The sequence below is a fragment of the Echeneis naucrates genome, chromosome 15 (genome assembly GCF_900963305.1).
Source record: "Echeneis naucrates chromosome 15, fEcheNa1.1, whole genome shotgun sequence".
Lineage (NCBI taxonomy): Eukaryota > Metazoa > Chordata > Actinopteri > Carangiformes > Echeneidae > Echeneis > Echeneis naucrates.
Genome location: NC_042525.1, coordinates 16,040,025 through 16,053,852, shown reverse-complemented (window position 1 = coordinate 16,053,852; position 13,828 = coordinate 16,040,025). Strand labels below are relative to the sequence as shown.

Below are 13,828 nucleotides of genomic sequence, written 5' to 3'. Positions count from 1 at the left end.
TGCCACAGGGAGAAAGAGCACGATCTGGAGAGACGCTTTGAACTGTTGAACAGAGAGCTGCGAGCCATGCTGGCCATTGAGGGTAAGACACACTGAGATTTAATGTTGGCATACATCAGGCAGTAGATTCATATCTATGCTCCACTTATGTAGAAAACCATAATTATTCTACATAAATGTAGTTTTGATCTCTGTGATTTTGAGTCATTACATGCATTTTGACAAAAAAAAAAAAAAAAAAACAGGTTTTAGAGCTTACTCAGAATATTCCACTCAACCATGTTACTGGTTGCATATGTAAAGCAACTTAACAAAAAATCGGCATAGGAGTCTCCAATTATAATATAGAGAGAGAGATAAATAGGTAGGTAGATAGTCATTCAGGAGTCTAAATGACTGCTGCACCAGTTAAAATTAATTTCCTGTGATAAAGAAAGTACAACTACTCTCAGGGTTCTTTGACTCATCTCTCTTCACTTGTATGATTTTTGAGAATTTCTTGTATTTTCCAGCTGTAAACCAACCTTCATTGAGGGCCTTAAGCAGGATGATTTTAATTCTGTGTTGGCTTCTTGATGAGGATTAAGATGCAAGCTTGCGAGGGATTTCTCTCCCTGATACTTGATCAATGCTATCTGTTACCTAGCTAGACCTGACTAGTCAATGCCTGATTTGAAATCTAGCCACAACTGCATGAGATGTTTTGTGAGTTTAAAAAAAACCTTGTTATATTACTGAAAGCTTGTTAACTATACCGCAGCCAGAAAAGCAGCCATTGTGTCGTATCAAAGTTGTCAGGGGGCCAGGGAAGTTTAATCCCTTTCGACTGTGTCCTCTTTGGCAAAATGAACCTTTTGCCAATCAATGCTAATTGATTTTACCTTTCGACATTGACCACCACCACCACCCCTCTCCCCATCGCCTTCAGACGCCCATTGTAATTTCAGCGGGCACCTGATAAGCTACCTGGTCCATAATAAATCAATTGTAATTAGCAAGAAAGGAGGTGGACCAGGAGGGAGGGGGTTGTACGGGAAGCAGACATGCGTAGCCAAGCAGGAGCTGCAGATGGTGCCGTGCTGCCTGCGTCCAGGTTGATTTGCTCTGTTTTCGTCCAGCCATTTTATTTATTTATATTTATTGAGCTGCAGACACACGGCAGCTCGAGTCAAACAGGAGGATTTCACTTTTTCTGGTTCATATGTCAGAGTGTGCATTGATATGTGCATGTTTTCACTTTGAGGGTGATGCTCTTCCTATATTATTTCTGAAGTGTTTGCTTTTATTTAGTTGGCATTTTTCAAGTGTGTGTGTGCTCGTCTTGACACTTATGAGTCCAGTTTTTCTGGTGCTTGTGCAAGTGCGTAGTTCTCTCCGAATCAGATGTGTGTCATGTGTCTCCCGCACACTTGTTTGTGAGTGTGGGTGGGGGGGTTGCTTATTTCCTATTATTTATTTATTTCAATGCTTCAATGTTAATTTTATTTTTCAATTGTCAAGTCCAATCCCCTCAATAATTTAACTTTTGTACATTTCCCTACTCCAGTTGTTTTCAAGCCATCTCCCATTTTTTGCCTCTCAACACACACACGCTTCCACACACACTTATGTTACGCAGCCGGTAGAATCATACAAAACAATGCATGCACGCATGCACACACACATTTACACTGCCCTTCAACACCTTCAACATATCATGTGAAAATAAACCACTAGTTCCTGCTTGTGTCTGTTTTGTCTTTTGTTTTTGTTTGTCCTGTCTTCAATGTATTAACTGGATACCTTTGTTATGTCTCTCACCTGTTCTGTCCTGTATTGCATCACTTAAGTTAAAAAAAAAAAAAAAGACACGAGAGAGCAGAGATAGTGTGTGGGGTGAGGTGGAGAGGTGGTGTGTGTCGTGTCACCTCGCCCCCGCTGCCTTCATGTGGACATGTTGGATTTGCAGCTGACTAACTTATCATCCAGCCTTATTTTCCTCCCTAAGGGAGGCACTTAACATTCACAGGCTCTACTTTTATGTAGCAGCCACAGATAGTTCTGAGCTTCTGGGAAAGACCTGCATGTGTGTGTTGGTGTCAGGGTGTGTGTGAGTTTTTGTAAATGTGTGTACTTGTTGAAGAGAGATGATCTGTTGGTCTCTATTTGTCTGCATCTATATGTTTACATCTCACAGGTGTGTTTGTGTGTCCACCTGAGTGTTTGTTTGTATGTGTGTGTGTATGTTTGGCGCTCATCTCCCCAGCTCTTATTTGGTGCTTGGGCAGGTCCATTGAGCGATGGTCGGGCGTGCGAGTAATTGCTGATTTGGTTGGCCAGTCGATGACAGAAAGAGAGACAGAGATGCACTGAGAGTCAAAGCAGGGAGAAGAAACATACATCACTGAGATACACCTGCCCTGACACACACACCCTGCTGAGAAAAATATATACCTGCAACTCACACACCAATCTCCCTCTATCTTTTCCACAGTCATCCTCATCCCCATATTCATATATTGAACCAGAGTCCTCATGGTGCACAGACTTGTTTGCTCGATCCAGGTCAGTCTGCTGCAGCTATCTGTGTCAGTTCATGTACAAAGAATATTTACTAATCAAAGGTCAGCAGATCTTAATGTGACAAAAGTGGATGAAGAAGCTGTTCAAGAACTGCTCTAATAGTCTCTAATATAAAAGAAACATTGTCCATTCTGATGAGAATTAAGTGGCTTGGCCCAGCATCTGTCAAGGATGCAGACCAAAACAAAGAAAGAGAAAGGAAAAAGAAAGACTCATGACATTAAACATTAAACATTTGTTCTGCTGACTGGGCCCTCAGTAGACAGAGGAGAGGAAGACAGAGGTGGGAGGCAGGAGGAGTGGGTTCATCTGAAATCAACTCTGGAGCTGAAGGACGAATTTTATCATTTGTGTATAACTTAGATGTTAACAGTCATCTTCATGGCTGATTTGTGAAGGAATCATTTCAAGCAGAGCAGCAGTAGTGGGCTGTAACTAAATTCATTTCACTACATTTACTTTTTATTTAACAAATTAAGGTGCTTCAATTGAATTTACTCCCACTTCTTTTTGATGATTTCATCATTTAAGGACTTGATGAAAGTTATTACTGTTAAGATATTTTAATGAATATTTTGGAGGAATGAGTTCTGGTTTTGCTGACACCCTGTGCTCTTTTTTTTTTATCTTAAGTGTATGTGAAGAATATAGTAATGGAAATGAAGCGGCGTATCAATAAGAGACAGGTCCTTACTCCTCAGAGTATTAAAGTCAGGATGAAATGGAGAGAACAGGAGCACCTACAATGTACACTGAATAGGCGTGTAAGATCATAGGGTGGTGTGTATCTGATGTTTCTCCTACATGACATTAAAACCACTTTTGTGAATCTGATTAAATGTGCAACTGTTGCGGAATGAAACAGGTGGAAGCTGCCGTCCGTTGTTGATGTTGTTCATGAGCGTGCTCAGTGATAACCACCTCCTTGTACCTTCTTGGTGTGATGCCAGGCAGGAAAATGCCATCTGTATGCCACACTCTCATCTCCCTGCCACAAAATTGATCCACTATAGCCTCTTTATCTGCTTACTGATTCACACCTATGTATGCACACACAAAACTGTCTTAGCTGCTTTCATGGGTGTGTGCGTGTGCGTGCGTGCGTGTGTGCGTGCATGTTTTAAAGTGGACGCCCTCTCACCATCTAAAAGGGATTTATGCATAGCCGGGTCCCAGAGTTTTTCCTGTTACGGTTTGATATGATAAGCTTTTTTATATGTTTAAAATCAATATGTAATCCTATGCAGGAGCTTATCCCTCTCCACACCCCTGACACACACACACACACACACACGCTCTTCCCATTTGTAAATCTATTCGGGCTTTGTAACACATCGGGCAGCGCACTACAGACCCTGATTGATTAGGTGCACTTTGGAATCCTATCACATGGGCAACTTTTGATGATGCTCCCAACTCTTTCAGGATTGCTAGTTGACTAGAACCGCTGATAGCAAGGAACTTTGTTCCACAAGTTGTCAGACTTTAGTTTGAGGGAATTTCCGTAATGAGCGTCTTGATTTCTTTTTTGTTGATTTGTTCTAGGCAGCCATTCCAACTTCATTTTCTAGCATTTGGAAACAAATGCCTCCTTTATTGTAGCTAATATGATGCTGGTCATTGGAACGTATGGCACAACATCTTTTGTCGCAAAGTTGTGATGATCTGTTCTTATTTTGAAAAGTTTCAACTATGTTTCCTTTTCACACACTGACCTGTTTCAGATTCATTGGATCAGATTTTTGCATACATATTTTCTCTAATTGTCTACAAATGTAAACATGGAAACTGCTTCCAAAAACTTGCTCAGACATGTAATCTTTTGACATGTGTCAGTGACTAACACTTGTTGGTAGAACTAGCTTTTAGTTTAGTTTTTCAATGGGATTTGTTGACATTATGAAAAATATGGAATATTGTCACATTTGTCTTTAACACACAAGTTAAATAATCCCTGTAGATATTTAATAAAAAGTTTTGACACTTTCTTTGTTGTTGAGCCGATGAACCTGTTTTTAGTCTTCGATGTTGATTTAAACAACCAAAGATTTCTATTCTGTTTATTAACATTTGCACTAGATTGAATAATTAATGTGCAGACATTTTTTGTCATTTCTCATCCATCTTCCCCTCCTGTCGACCATCCTCTCCATTGGTGACACTTTTGTCTCTTGATTCCACTTGGGCGTCAGCCAAAACCAGCTTTTGGGGCCTTTTACCCAGTAACAAGAAGTAAAGCTAGCAGAAGGGATAAGAAAAAACATAGGGTTGAAGGAGAGATCTGTGTTTGTGGTTCTGATCGTCTGAAAACTTTGAAAAACAATTTTTCAAATTATAAAGCGTTTGGTCAAATCTTCTATGTGATGGTAGGCAGAAAAGGAGAGAGTGAGACAGACAGATGCATGGAGGACTGTCTCTCCTCGCTTTGAGAGAATGAGGCTTTGGACCAGTTTGCTCTCTTGAATAAATTTGGTGTTGGAGAGAGTGGGCAGGGAGGGGTTCATGGGGATTTTAACCAGCGCATTCTTGTGTGCCTTGTGCAGACTCACATGGTTACCATCGGTGTGCACGGCGAGGCTTATCTGAATACGCACCCACTGTGTGAGTTGTACACATTTCTGTCTCAGTCTCTCTCGCTCTCTCTCTCTCTCTCAGTTACGAGGGAGGCGGGGCTTGTGTGTGTGTGTGTGTGTGTGTGTGTGTGTGTGTGTGTGTGTGTGTGTGTGTGTGGGTGTGTGGGTTAGTGGCTGCAGGGTGTTTTGTTTGTTCTTGGGTGTCTAGTTACCCAGCCTGCCCTGCTCTGGTGTTGCCTGGTCACGTCTCTCATCGGCTCTCTTTATTGTTTACCTTCCTAATGAGGGGGGCGGGACTCTGCGACATTTGATTGACAGCAGTGTGCTCACCCATGTACCCGCCCCAGCTCCCCTCCCTGAGATGGCCAGGACTTTGGCTTTTTGGCTGAGCTGTGCTCTGAAGGAGAGGACAGTTTTTTGACATATCTGTTGAACCCTCCTCTGGTGGGCCGGCCTAATGGAGAGAGGATTGTGGGAGAGTGGAGTTACAGCGGATATGGGTGCACATTCCTGCCTCACGATTATTAAAGATGATGACTCACATGATGACTCGACTGCTTTTTTTTTTTTTTTTTTTTTTTTTAATACACTTAGCACCCTTTGCCTTGATGTCTCAGTAACCATTTCCTCTTTTTAAAAGAAAAAAGGGGGAATCAAAAACTATTCAGATGCAGGTTTGACGATATTGAAGAAGTATTCCTCTGCTCCTCTATAAAGCCAGAGCAGAGCAAATTTGCTTCCCTGAGGGAAAATAAAGAACAAGGGAGAGGAAGAAAGAAAGGAAAAGAGGAAGGTAGAGAGGCAAATATTAGGACTGTTCATTTCGCTCTGTGGTCAACTTCAAAAGGGCTAGCGGGGCCAATGAAGAGAGCGCAGACTTTTCAGGACAAACACACTGGGCCCAGCATGACACACGTACTCACACAGTCTGACTGCTGCAATTTGACTCAATGAGGGTGGGGGATATTTATTTTTAATAAAGCCACGCTTTTTTTGGGACTGCCATTTTACAACTTTCCTTTTATTCTGGAATAAATAGACAGTTAAATATTGATAGAGGGCTGAAGTTGCCTCCACGCCACAGAGGCCTCAAGCAGCCCAGCTTTGTTTGAATTGTTTCTGATGGAACAGGTTTTTATCTTAGCGGATAAATGAGAATGGAGCATTTGGAAAAAACCCACACTCATGGAGCTGAGGAGGAGCTGGACGTTCGCTGCCTTCATGGAGCCATGGTGTAAACCTGAACATGTTGCAGTGCAGAGATCAGTTGGCTTTTAGATGTTGCTAACCTGCGTTCTGCTGCACTGCTGCTGCCACAGAAAACTTTAATCTGCACAAGATCACTTGTATTTGCATGTTAGCTGCATGTTGGATTGTGGCTGAAGTTTTGCAAAGAGGAAGTTAAACAGATAGCAGTAGCTGTGATTTGAGCAGCAGTTGGGTGTCTGTGGATGAGGCGTCAGGGAGGAGTGCTGCTGCTGCTGCTGGGTGGATGTGGAGCTGAGGGCACCAGGCGGATATTTGAACCTCAGGGGGAGTGGGCGCTCTCCTGTTGGCTGCCCCCCTCCTCCAGGGAGAGGCTGAGGGGATTTGGATCGGGGTCCCACCTGGACCCTGTGGGGCCCTGTGGGGCCCAGTGGGGCCCTTTCCTGCACAGATCCTGGAGAAATGAGGGAGGAGAGTTTGGGGCTCACCTGCTTGTTTGTTTATTTTGCAGAGGAGCAAACTTCCCTCTGCGATTGGCTCTGGTATGATGTGTAGATGTTTGTATTTACTTTGGACCATGAAGACTCAGATTGGGAGGTTTTTGTCTCAAATTCAGTGTTCATACATCCCTGGACCCATCTGGAACTTCAAAAAGCTTTTAGGTCACAGGAAAAATAATTCAGCCTTTTTGGCTGTTATTGTTAATACGACATGAACACAATTTTTGATATTTAGGAAATCGCAGCAGGAAACATCAAACACATGTGGAGCTCTGTATGCCTGTTGGTACACAATAACTCTCAGCACTGCAGGGATTTCCTTCCCGTTATGCAAAATCCCTAATAAACACATCATTTCAAGAGGCTGTGTGTTTGAAATTATGAGTAAAGACTCCCTATATGTATCTGTGTGTCATGAGGCTGCACTTGAACATGACAAAATCCTTCAAGTGTGTTTGTTCGAGGTCAACACATCATCACTGAGCACACACACACACACACAACCTGACATCGTGTTTACATGTCAGATTTACACAGCGGCCCAGTCTCCATCTGTACACAGTCCAGCAGATTAATAACAAGATGAACTATTACCAAACATGCCCATCCACCGAACGATCTGAGAACACGTCCGTCAGGTGGAAGCCCTGCCAACCTCAGGAGGATTTGACGATGCCTGATAAACAGCTGAGCTGAAGTGAAGCCATGTCCAGAAAAAGTCATTAGATTCAAAGAGGAAGGTTTAAATTCCAGCAGGATCAGAATGAATTCAGCCTTTTGTAGAAATGTGTTGTGATGTTAAGTTAATTGTGAGGCAGCTCTTCAGTCTTGTGTCCAAGTCCAGCCGGTTAAAAAAATAACTTTTCATCCAGAGTAAAAAGAGATTGTCCTCAGCCTCTCCTGCTCTGAAGGCGTTTGTTCTTCTGGTGTCATTGCAGACTGGCAGAAGACCGAGGCCCAGAAGAGACGAGAGCAGCTGCTGCTGGATGAGCTGGTCATCTTGGTCAACAAACGAGACGCCCTGGTCAGGGACCTGGACGCCCAGGAGAAACAGTAAGTTACCCATGATCAAGATATAATCAAAAGCAAAAACAATCAATGAGAAATGAATAAGAGCACACTGCTGCAGCTCAGAGGATTAGCGCATTAGTCTTTCCTCTCAGTCTGGGAATATCCAATCCCGCCATGGTAAGTGCATGAGCATCTGCTGCCTGTCTTTAAATTTTCACAGGTCCCCAAAAAGTGTAGAGAAAGTGAAAACACATTGCAGGACAATTTGCATTGCAGCCAGCCTGCAGTCGTCCTGCATGGCAGCAGTGGCTGCAGCAGCACACCGGCATGGGTGGGAGCCCATCCAGATTGGCGCCTCTGTCCACCAACAGGGCACCAGGCGGGTGAAAGGTCGGTGCATGGCCCTTGGCGCCAGGCCACGCCACAGGTGGCAAGGCGGCGACTGCCATGTGTGTTACCTGTGTGTGCACGCCCGCCCCCGCCTCCTCCCCTCTCCCAGCGACCGACTGACCTTTTGACCTTTGCCCTTTGCAGGGCCGAGGAGGAGGACGAGCACCTGGAGAGGACTCTGGAGCAGAACAAAGGCAAGATGGCCAAGAAAGAGGAGAAGTGTGTCCTTCAATGATTGTGGCTTCAGAAAAACACAACCAACAAATGTAGCCGATAAAAGAAATGTATTGGTTATTATTATTGTTTGATAGTGGATTTTAAACATTTCTATCAGTTATTTGAATCTTTATCTGGTTGTTGTTGTTTCAGTCAAATTAACCTCAGAGACTCAGCTGAATTAAAAGGCCTGTGATGCCTTTTTTCCAGTTTCATACTGACTCCGACTGTCCCACATATTTACCAAATTTTCTCTTCTAATTCTCCTTTGCTTTTCCAAGCACGGTACTTGTATGTAATATATGGAGAGAGACAAAGGCAGCGCAGAGGGCGTGATGGAATAAGAAATAATGCAGCATCACAGCTCCTCTGTGTGAGGACGTGGACACCAGTGGTTTGAGGTACAGCACAACAGGGTTTAATTGCCCGATCTGATTTTTTTTTTTGTTTTCCCATTATAGTGAGAAGATGAGGGGGGTGGTGTTTTAGTTATACTTTAAAAGAAAAGAACTGTGGCTATACCATGAGTTTTTCTTTTTCCAAGCTACTTCATCACTTGACTGTGTATCTTTTCATTATTTCCCTTAAAAGTTTTTACTTGTAAAATATCTTAACAGGGGAACACCTTACTGTTCAGAAAATTAACTTTCCTATTGCTTTTTTTATTGTCTTGGCTTGAAAGCAGTTTACCAAAAGAAAGTTCATGTTAAAAAAAAAAAAACAAAAAAAAAAACGATTGTTGTATTTTTTTCATCACTGCTCTGACCAACAGCAACAGAATCCTCTTTATTTGTCAGGATTCATGCAGTCAAAACAAAAAAGCTATATATATTATTTATTGCCGTTTGTCCTATAAGCTGCTTGTATGTGAATCTACCATCACAGTTTATGTGCATTTTTGCTCAACAACTTTTGGTTTGTATTTATTGTATACTGAAGAAGACAAATATGCTTCCACGTGCATCTCTTAGAGCTCAACATCTGGTGCAGTTGTCCTTTTACGTGTGAACATTTACCTGTTTATTTATTCCAGTGTCATAACCCAAGTCTTCAATAATAAAGTCCTTATGATTTCATACTCCACAAGCCAGCGAGTGTTGTCTCTGTAAGGCTCTGGGTTAAAACTCAACTATTTAAAGATGCAGAATTTTATCACTCATTTTACATTTGCCATATTTTATCAAACGCTTTGAAATCTTTTCACATTATTTTTATTTTTCACGCGCGCACTTCCAAAACTTTTGATCTCAACTTTCTTTTTTTTTTCTCTCTCTCTCTCTCTATCAATTTCTCAAAAATTTCCCTGAAATCCCAAAGGATTTAGAGCACATTTCTGAATTAATTTTTTATTTTTTTCTTTCGTTTCACATAACAAAAGTCATTGAAACGCCTTTGGCCGCGGAGCTGAGCACAAGTGGCCCCTATCACTGCGTCCACCAGCGTGCGGTGCGGTTAGCAAAGCTTATTATTGTGCGCTCTGTTCGGTTCCCCTGCGACCAGTGCGTGTTTATAAATGAAAATTATTTTGTTTGAGGTAGATGCAGAGCAAGTTCCTCTGTGGAAGATTAGAGAAATCACTTTGTACCGAGCAGATGTTTTTCTCTCTCTCCCTCTCCGGGCCGCTCCTGTGCGCGCTGGAGCCGGTGCGGAGCTGGAGAAACTCAGCCACCCGCAGCCGAGGATGGAGAGGAGGGGGAAACAGCAACTGGAAGGTCAGGGCCACTATCGGTTTAATCATTTTCAGTCGATTACAAATGAAAATCAGCAACTCCTCGACTTAAATTGTAAACTTCCTCTGGGTTAGTGAGGCGCAGCCTGATGTCAGACTGAAAAAGGAAATGTGTGTAATAAAGGCAGCCGGTGGTTGAACCCTCCGCTCCATCCCTGCAGGCAGCCCCCCATCCCCGATTAAAGCGGGGAAATAGGTTGTGACAGCAGACGTCCTCCCGGCCTTTCTCATACAGTCAAATTCATCTGTTCATTCCTTTCTTCTTTGCTCGGGACCGACTTCACGTGCACGTTACGCACTTTGCGTCCCCAGAGGCGCTTTGTTTTAGTTCGTATTACAGCGCGTTTATCTCGGCAGCCTGTAATCTGGAGAATAAAGCGAGTAGCCAAACCGGTGAAGGACGTTTTGCTGTGTGTGTGTGTGTGTGTGTGTGTGTGAGAGAGAGAGAGAGAGTGGAAAGCTTTGTCAAATGTTCACAGCACCTGTCACTTTTAGCTAGATTCAAACTTTTTAATCATAAAAAATGTTAAAATATTTCCTGGTTGAACTGAACTTAAAATCCTCAATTTGACCAAAGTTTTTGTTTGTTCCGTTTAAAATTCATTTAAGTTCTTCAGTCGACCCAAAATAAATCAAGGCCTCGAAGGAAAGAAATCATTTCATGTGATCAGTCTGATGCAGCCGCTTTTCTGTGTGTATTTTGTGCTGAGGACAGAATACGAAGAGAAACAGACTCTTACCTCTCAGGATCAGCGGCTCCCTCCACAGCTGCTCTGGAAGCAGAAGCAGTGAAAAACACTTGGAGTCACTTTCCTGTTTTTCAGTGAATAAGGGCGACGCGGTGCGTAAAAACGGCGGTGTCCCGGCGCTGCCGTGCAGCTGAGGATCTTGCAGCTGAATGGATTATCTCCTGAGCTTTGATGTCTCCTGGCCTCACCTCACAGGTGCTGAGAGCCGCTCGGCCTCTGCATTACTTCCTTTTCCCCGCCGCCGTTCAAGGACGTGCACCTGAGGGAGCCCGGCTCTGTGCGCGCAGCGCCGGGCTCCTGCAGCACTCTGTTTTATGCATCATCGTTTTAATAAGCACCGACAACATCCCCGCAGATCCCCGCTTCCAATCCTGCCGGCTGAAGGGACAAAACTTTCCCCCTCCTCTCCTCGCCGCCTAATCCCAGGCTTTACCAGCTCAGCATTAAGAAAATTCAACTGCAATTTGGGATTAGACAAAATACTCTTATTACAAAAGGTTGGTGCAACTTGATAACTTGATACTTGTTCAGGGGTTTATCTCGGGGTCTTACTCACATCGAGAAAGGAGGAAAAAAACAGGAAATGTAGGGGAAATGTCAGAATAGCCTGACTCTTTTGTGTTGTGAAGACCATATTTGTTGAATGGCCTTTTTGCATAATTTAACGGAGCCTGTGTGTGTGAGAGAGAGGAGGGGTGCTGGTATTTCGGTCAGACCCTCCATGGGCCCTCTGACTGCTCAGACTTCTGATGTGGTGGAAATAAAAAGGTGCGTAAAAGTATTTGACCTCCAGTCAGCAGCCAGGCAACACAAACCCACAGCAGTTAACAACACACGACAGTCAGTGTGGGTCCGTGCCGGACACCTCCACTCTTCTTATCGCTGCACTCACGCATCTGACTGTCATTGTCACTTTCTGTTTTAACCCAGTAAAAATGCAGATGGCACAAAAGTGCTTTTCCGTGCGTTTTGGTGCGTTCGGGGACCCTCATCCGTATCCCCCTGTCTGTAATAAGCAGCATCACTACAGGCCTCCACTCAACCTCCAGCACAACTTGATGTCTAAGTTTCTCTTTTAAAGTGCTCTCCTCTACGACTTTTAAGTCCAATCTGCATTCACTTTGATACACACACACACACACACACACACAATTTCCATCTCTGCACTCTCTCTCTGTCTCTCTCCCTCTTTGAACATTAGCTTCCTTTCAACTCGCGTTTCGTTTATAAAAGTTGACGTTTTTGAGTCAAAAGGAAAACGCAAAATTTACAGTTAGTTTTGTGCACGATTTGCTTAAAAAAACACGCAAACACACACACACACACACACACAACATATAAGGAGAAATCAGCGGGCTTTGATTCAGTGGCCGAAGCTTTGGGTGCTGATTTTTCTCCTTCTGTGGATTCTTCTTTTTCCTCCGCAGTGAGTTGGAGGTCTATCCCTATTAAACTTTACGTCAACCATCCTCAAATGTAATTCTAAATGGGGATTAGACGCCATTAATATTCATGAGACTGTTTTGTGTGTGTGTGTCTGTAGAGAGAGGGAGAGGGAGAGGGGCAGGAGGAGGGGGGTGTATCACAATAAAAATCAAAAATGGACAAATTCAACTTTCTTTCTCTCTTTTTTTTTATTTCTTTCTCTCGTTGGGTTTTTTGGGAGGGAAGCTACCACAGAGGAATGAACTACATAAAGCCCCTGTGTTGTTGCAGCTTTCTATCAAAGCAAACACCATTAAAGCAGATTTTAAACCGCAGGACTTTTTTACTCGTTCCCCGTCACTTTAAATATTCTGAATCATACTTTTTCAAATGTAATATAATCACTGGTTTTTGAATCTCTGAGAAAACAAGGCAACACTTGGAGGCGTTGGAGGAAGCAGAGGAACTGCTGGATTGTAGGAGGAAATTAGTTTGAGTCCGCAGATTTAGTTTTTCTGATGAGACTGGCTCTCGTGGTCGCTGCAGGGGTGCGCCTCCTTCTCCTGCAGGCTGCATGCAAATGATAAAATACTCAACTCTTCCAATGAAATGTGATTGACCGTAAATTTAGTTTCTTCTTCTGCGCACAGCAGAGCACCAACCCTGCTCCCTCTGTGGCACTTTCTCCTGCAGGCCTCCGAGACATTTCCGTCTTTTCAGGTCGTCTTAGTGGTTCATCTGGTCTCGGGACCTGGACAGAGAGGATGAGGAGGGGGAGGAGGAAGAGGGGGTTGGGGGGCTGAGTGGGAGTGGGCCCCCTCCACCCGCCCTCCAGCCGCCTCTGAGCGCTCATAGGCCGCCCGCGCCGTCCGTCAGCCCGGGGACGCGCACCGATTGGCTGTAGGAGGCGGATCCGCAGGTGTCCTCCGCTCATAGAGGCGCAGGGCGGAGAGAAGGTGATCAATCTCCATCCGTCTCCATTAGAAATCACCTTAACACTCTGACAGACAACGACAAGCCCCCTGAAAGCAAATGAGTTTGATTTATTTGGCTGTAAAAACACCTGGACCGGCACCGAGGACGCGGTGATGCCCGTGTGCTGATAACCTGAGTGCGCGTCTCCCCGTGATGCTGCTCGGTTTGTGCACAGTTGTTTGTTTTTGACCGAGTCTGCAGCTACCGGCCGACTTTTATGCCCTGCAGACTTCCTACTGCTGGATAATTTCCCTGCTTCGCCTCGTGTGGCCCGACAGCTCCGGGAGAAGGCAAGGAGAAAAACAAGGTACTGCTTCTGTCACTCATTTCAAGTCGCTCTCCGGTTGTGCGCGCAACTATTAAAACTATTTTTTGTCAACATGTGCGGCGGATGTGTGGGACACTTGCTGGCTGATTTGGAAGAAAGAGTCATTTCACGTTAAAACTGTGATGTGTGCACGAGATCAATGCTCCCTTTTCAGCACAGATATC

General features: G+C 44.0%; 1 protein-coding gene across 3 annotated transcripts in view; it reads left to right on the top strand.

Annotated features, from left to right (window-relative positions):
- Window positions 1-9,212, top strand: part of ehbp1 (EH domain binding protein 1) — a 125,433-nt gene extending 116,221 nt beyond the window's left edge. For all 3 annotated transcript variants that reach the window (XM_029520992.1, XM_029520994.1, XM_029520993.1), the window contains 3 exons: window positions 9-82; window positions 7,780-7,894; window positions 8,387-9,212. In XM_029520992.1, coding sequence (XP_029376852.1) covers window positions 9-82; window positions 7,780-7,894; window positions 8,387-8,477 — 280 coding nt within the window. In that variant the 3' untranslated portion in view covers window positions 8,478-9,212. The remainder of the gene's footprint in view (window positions 1-8; window positions 83-7,779; window positions 7,895-8,386) is intronic.
- The last annotated feature ends 4,616 nt before the right edge of the window (window positions 9,213-13,828 follow it).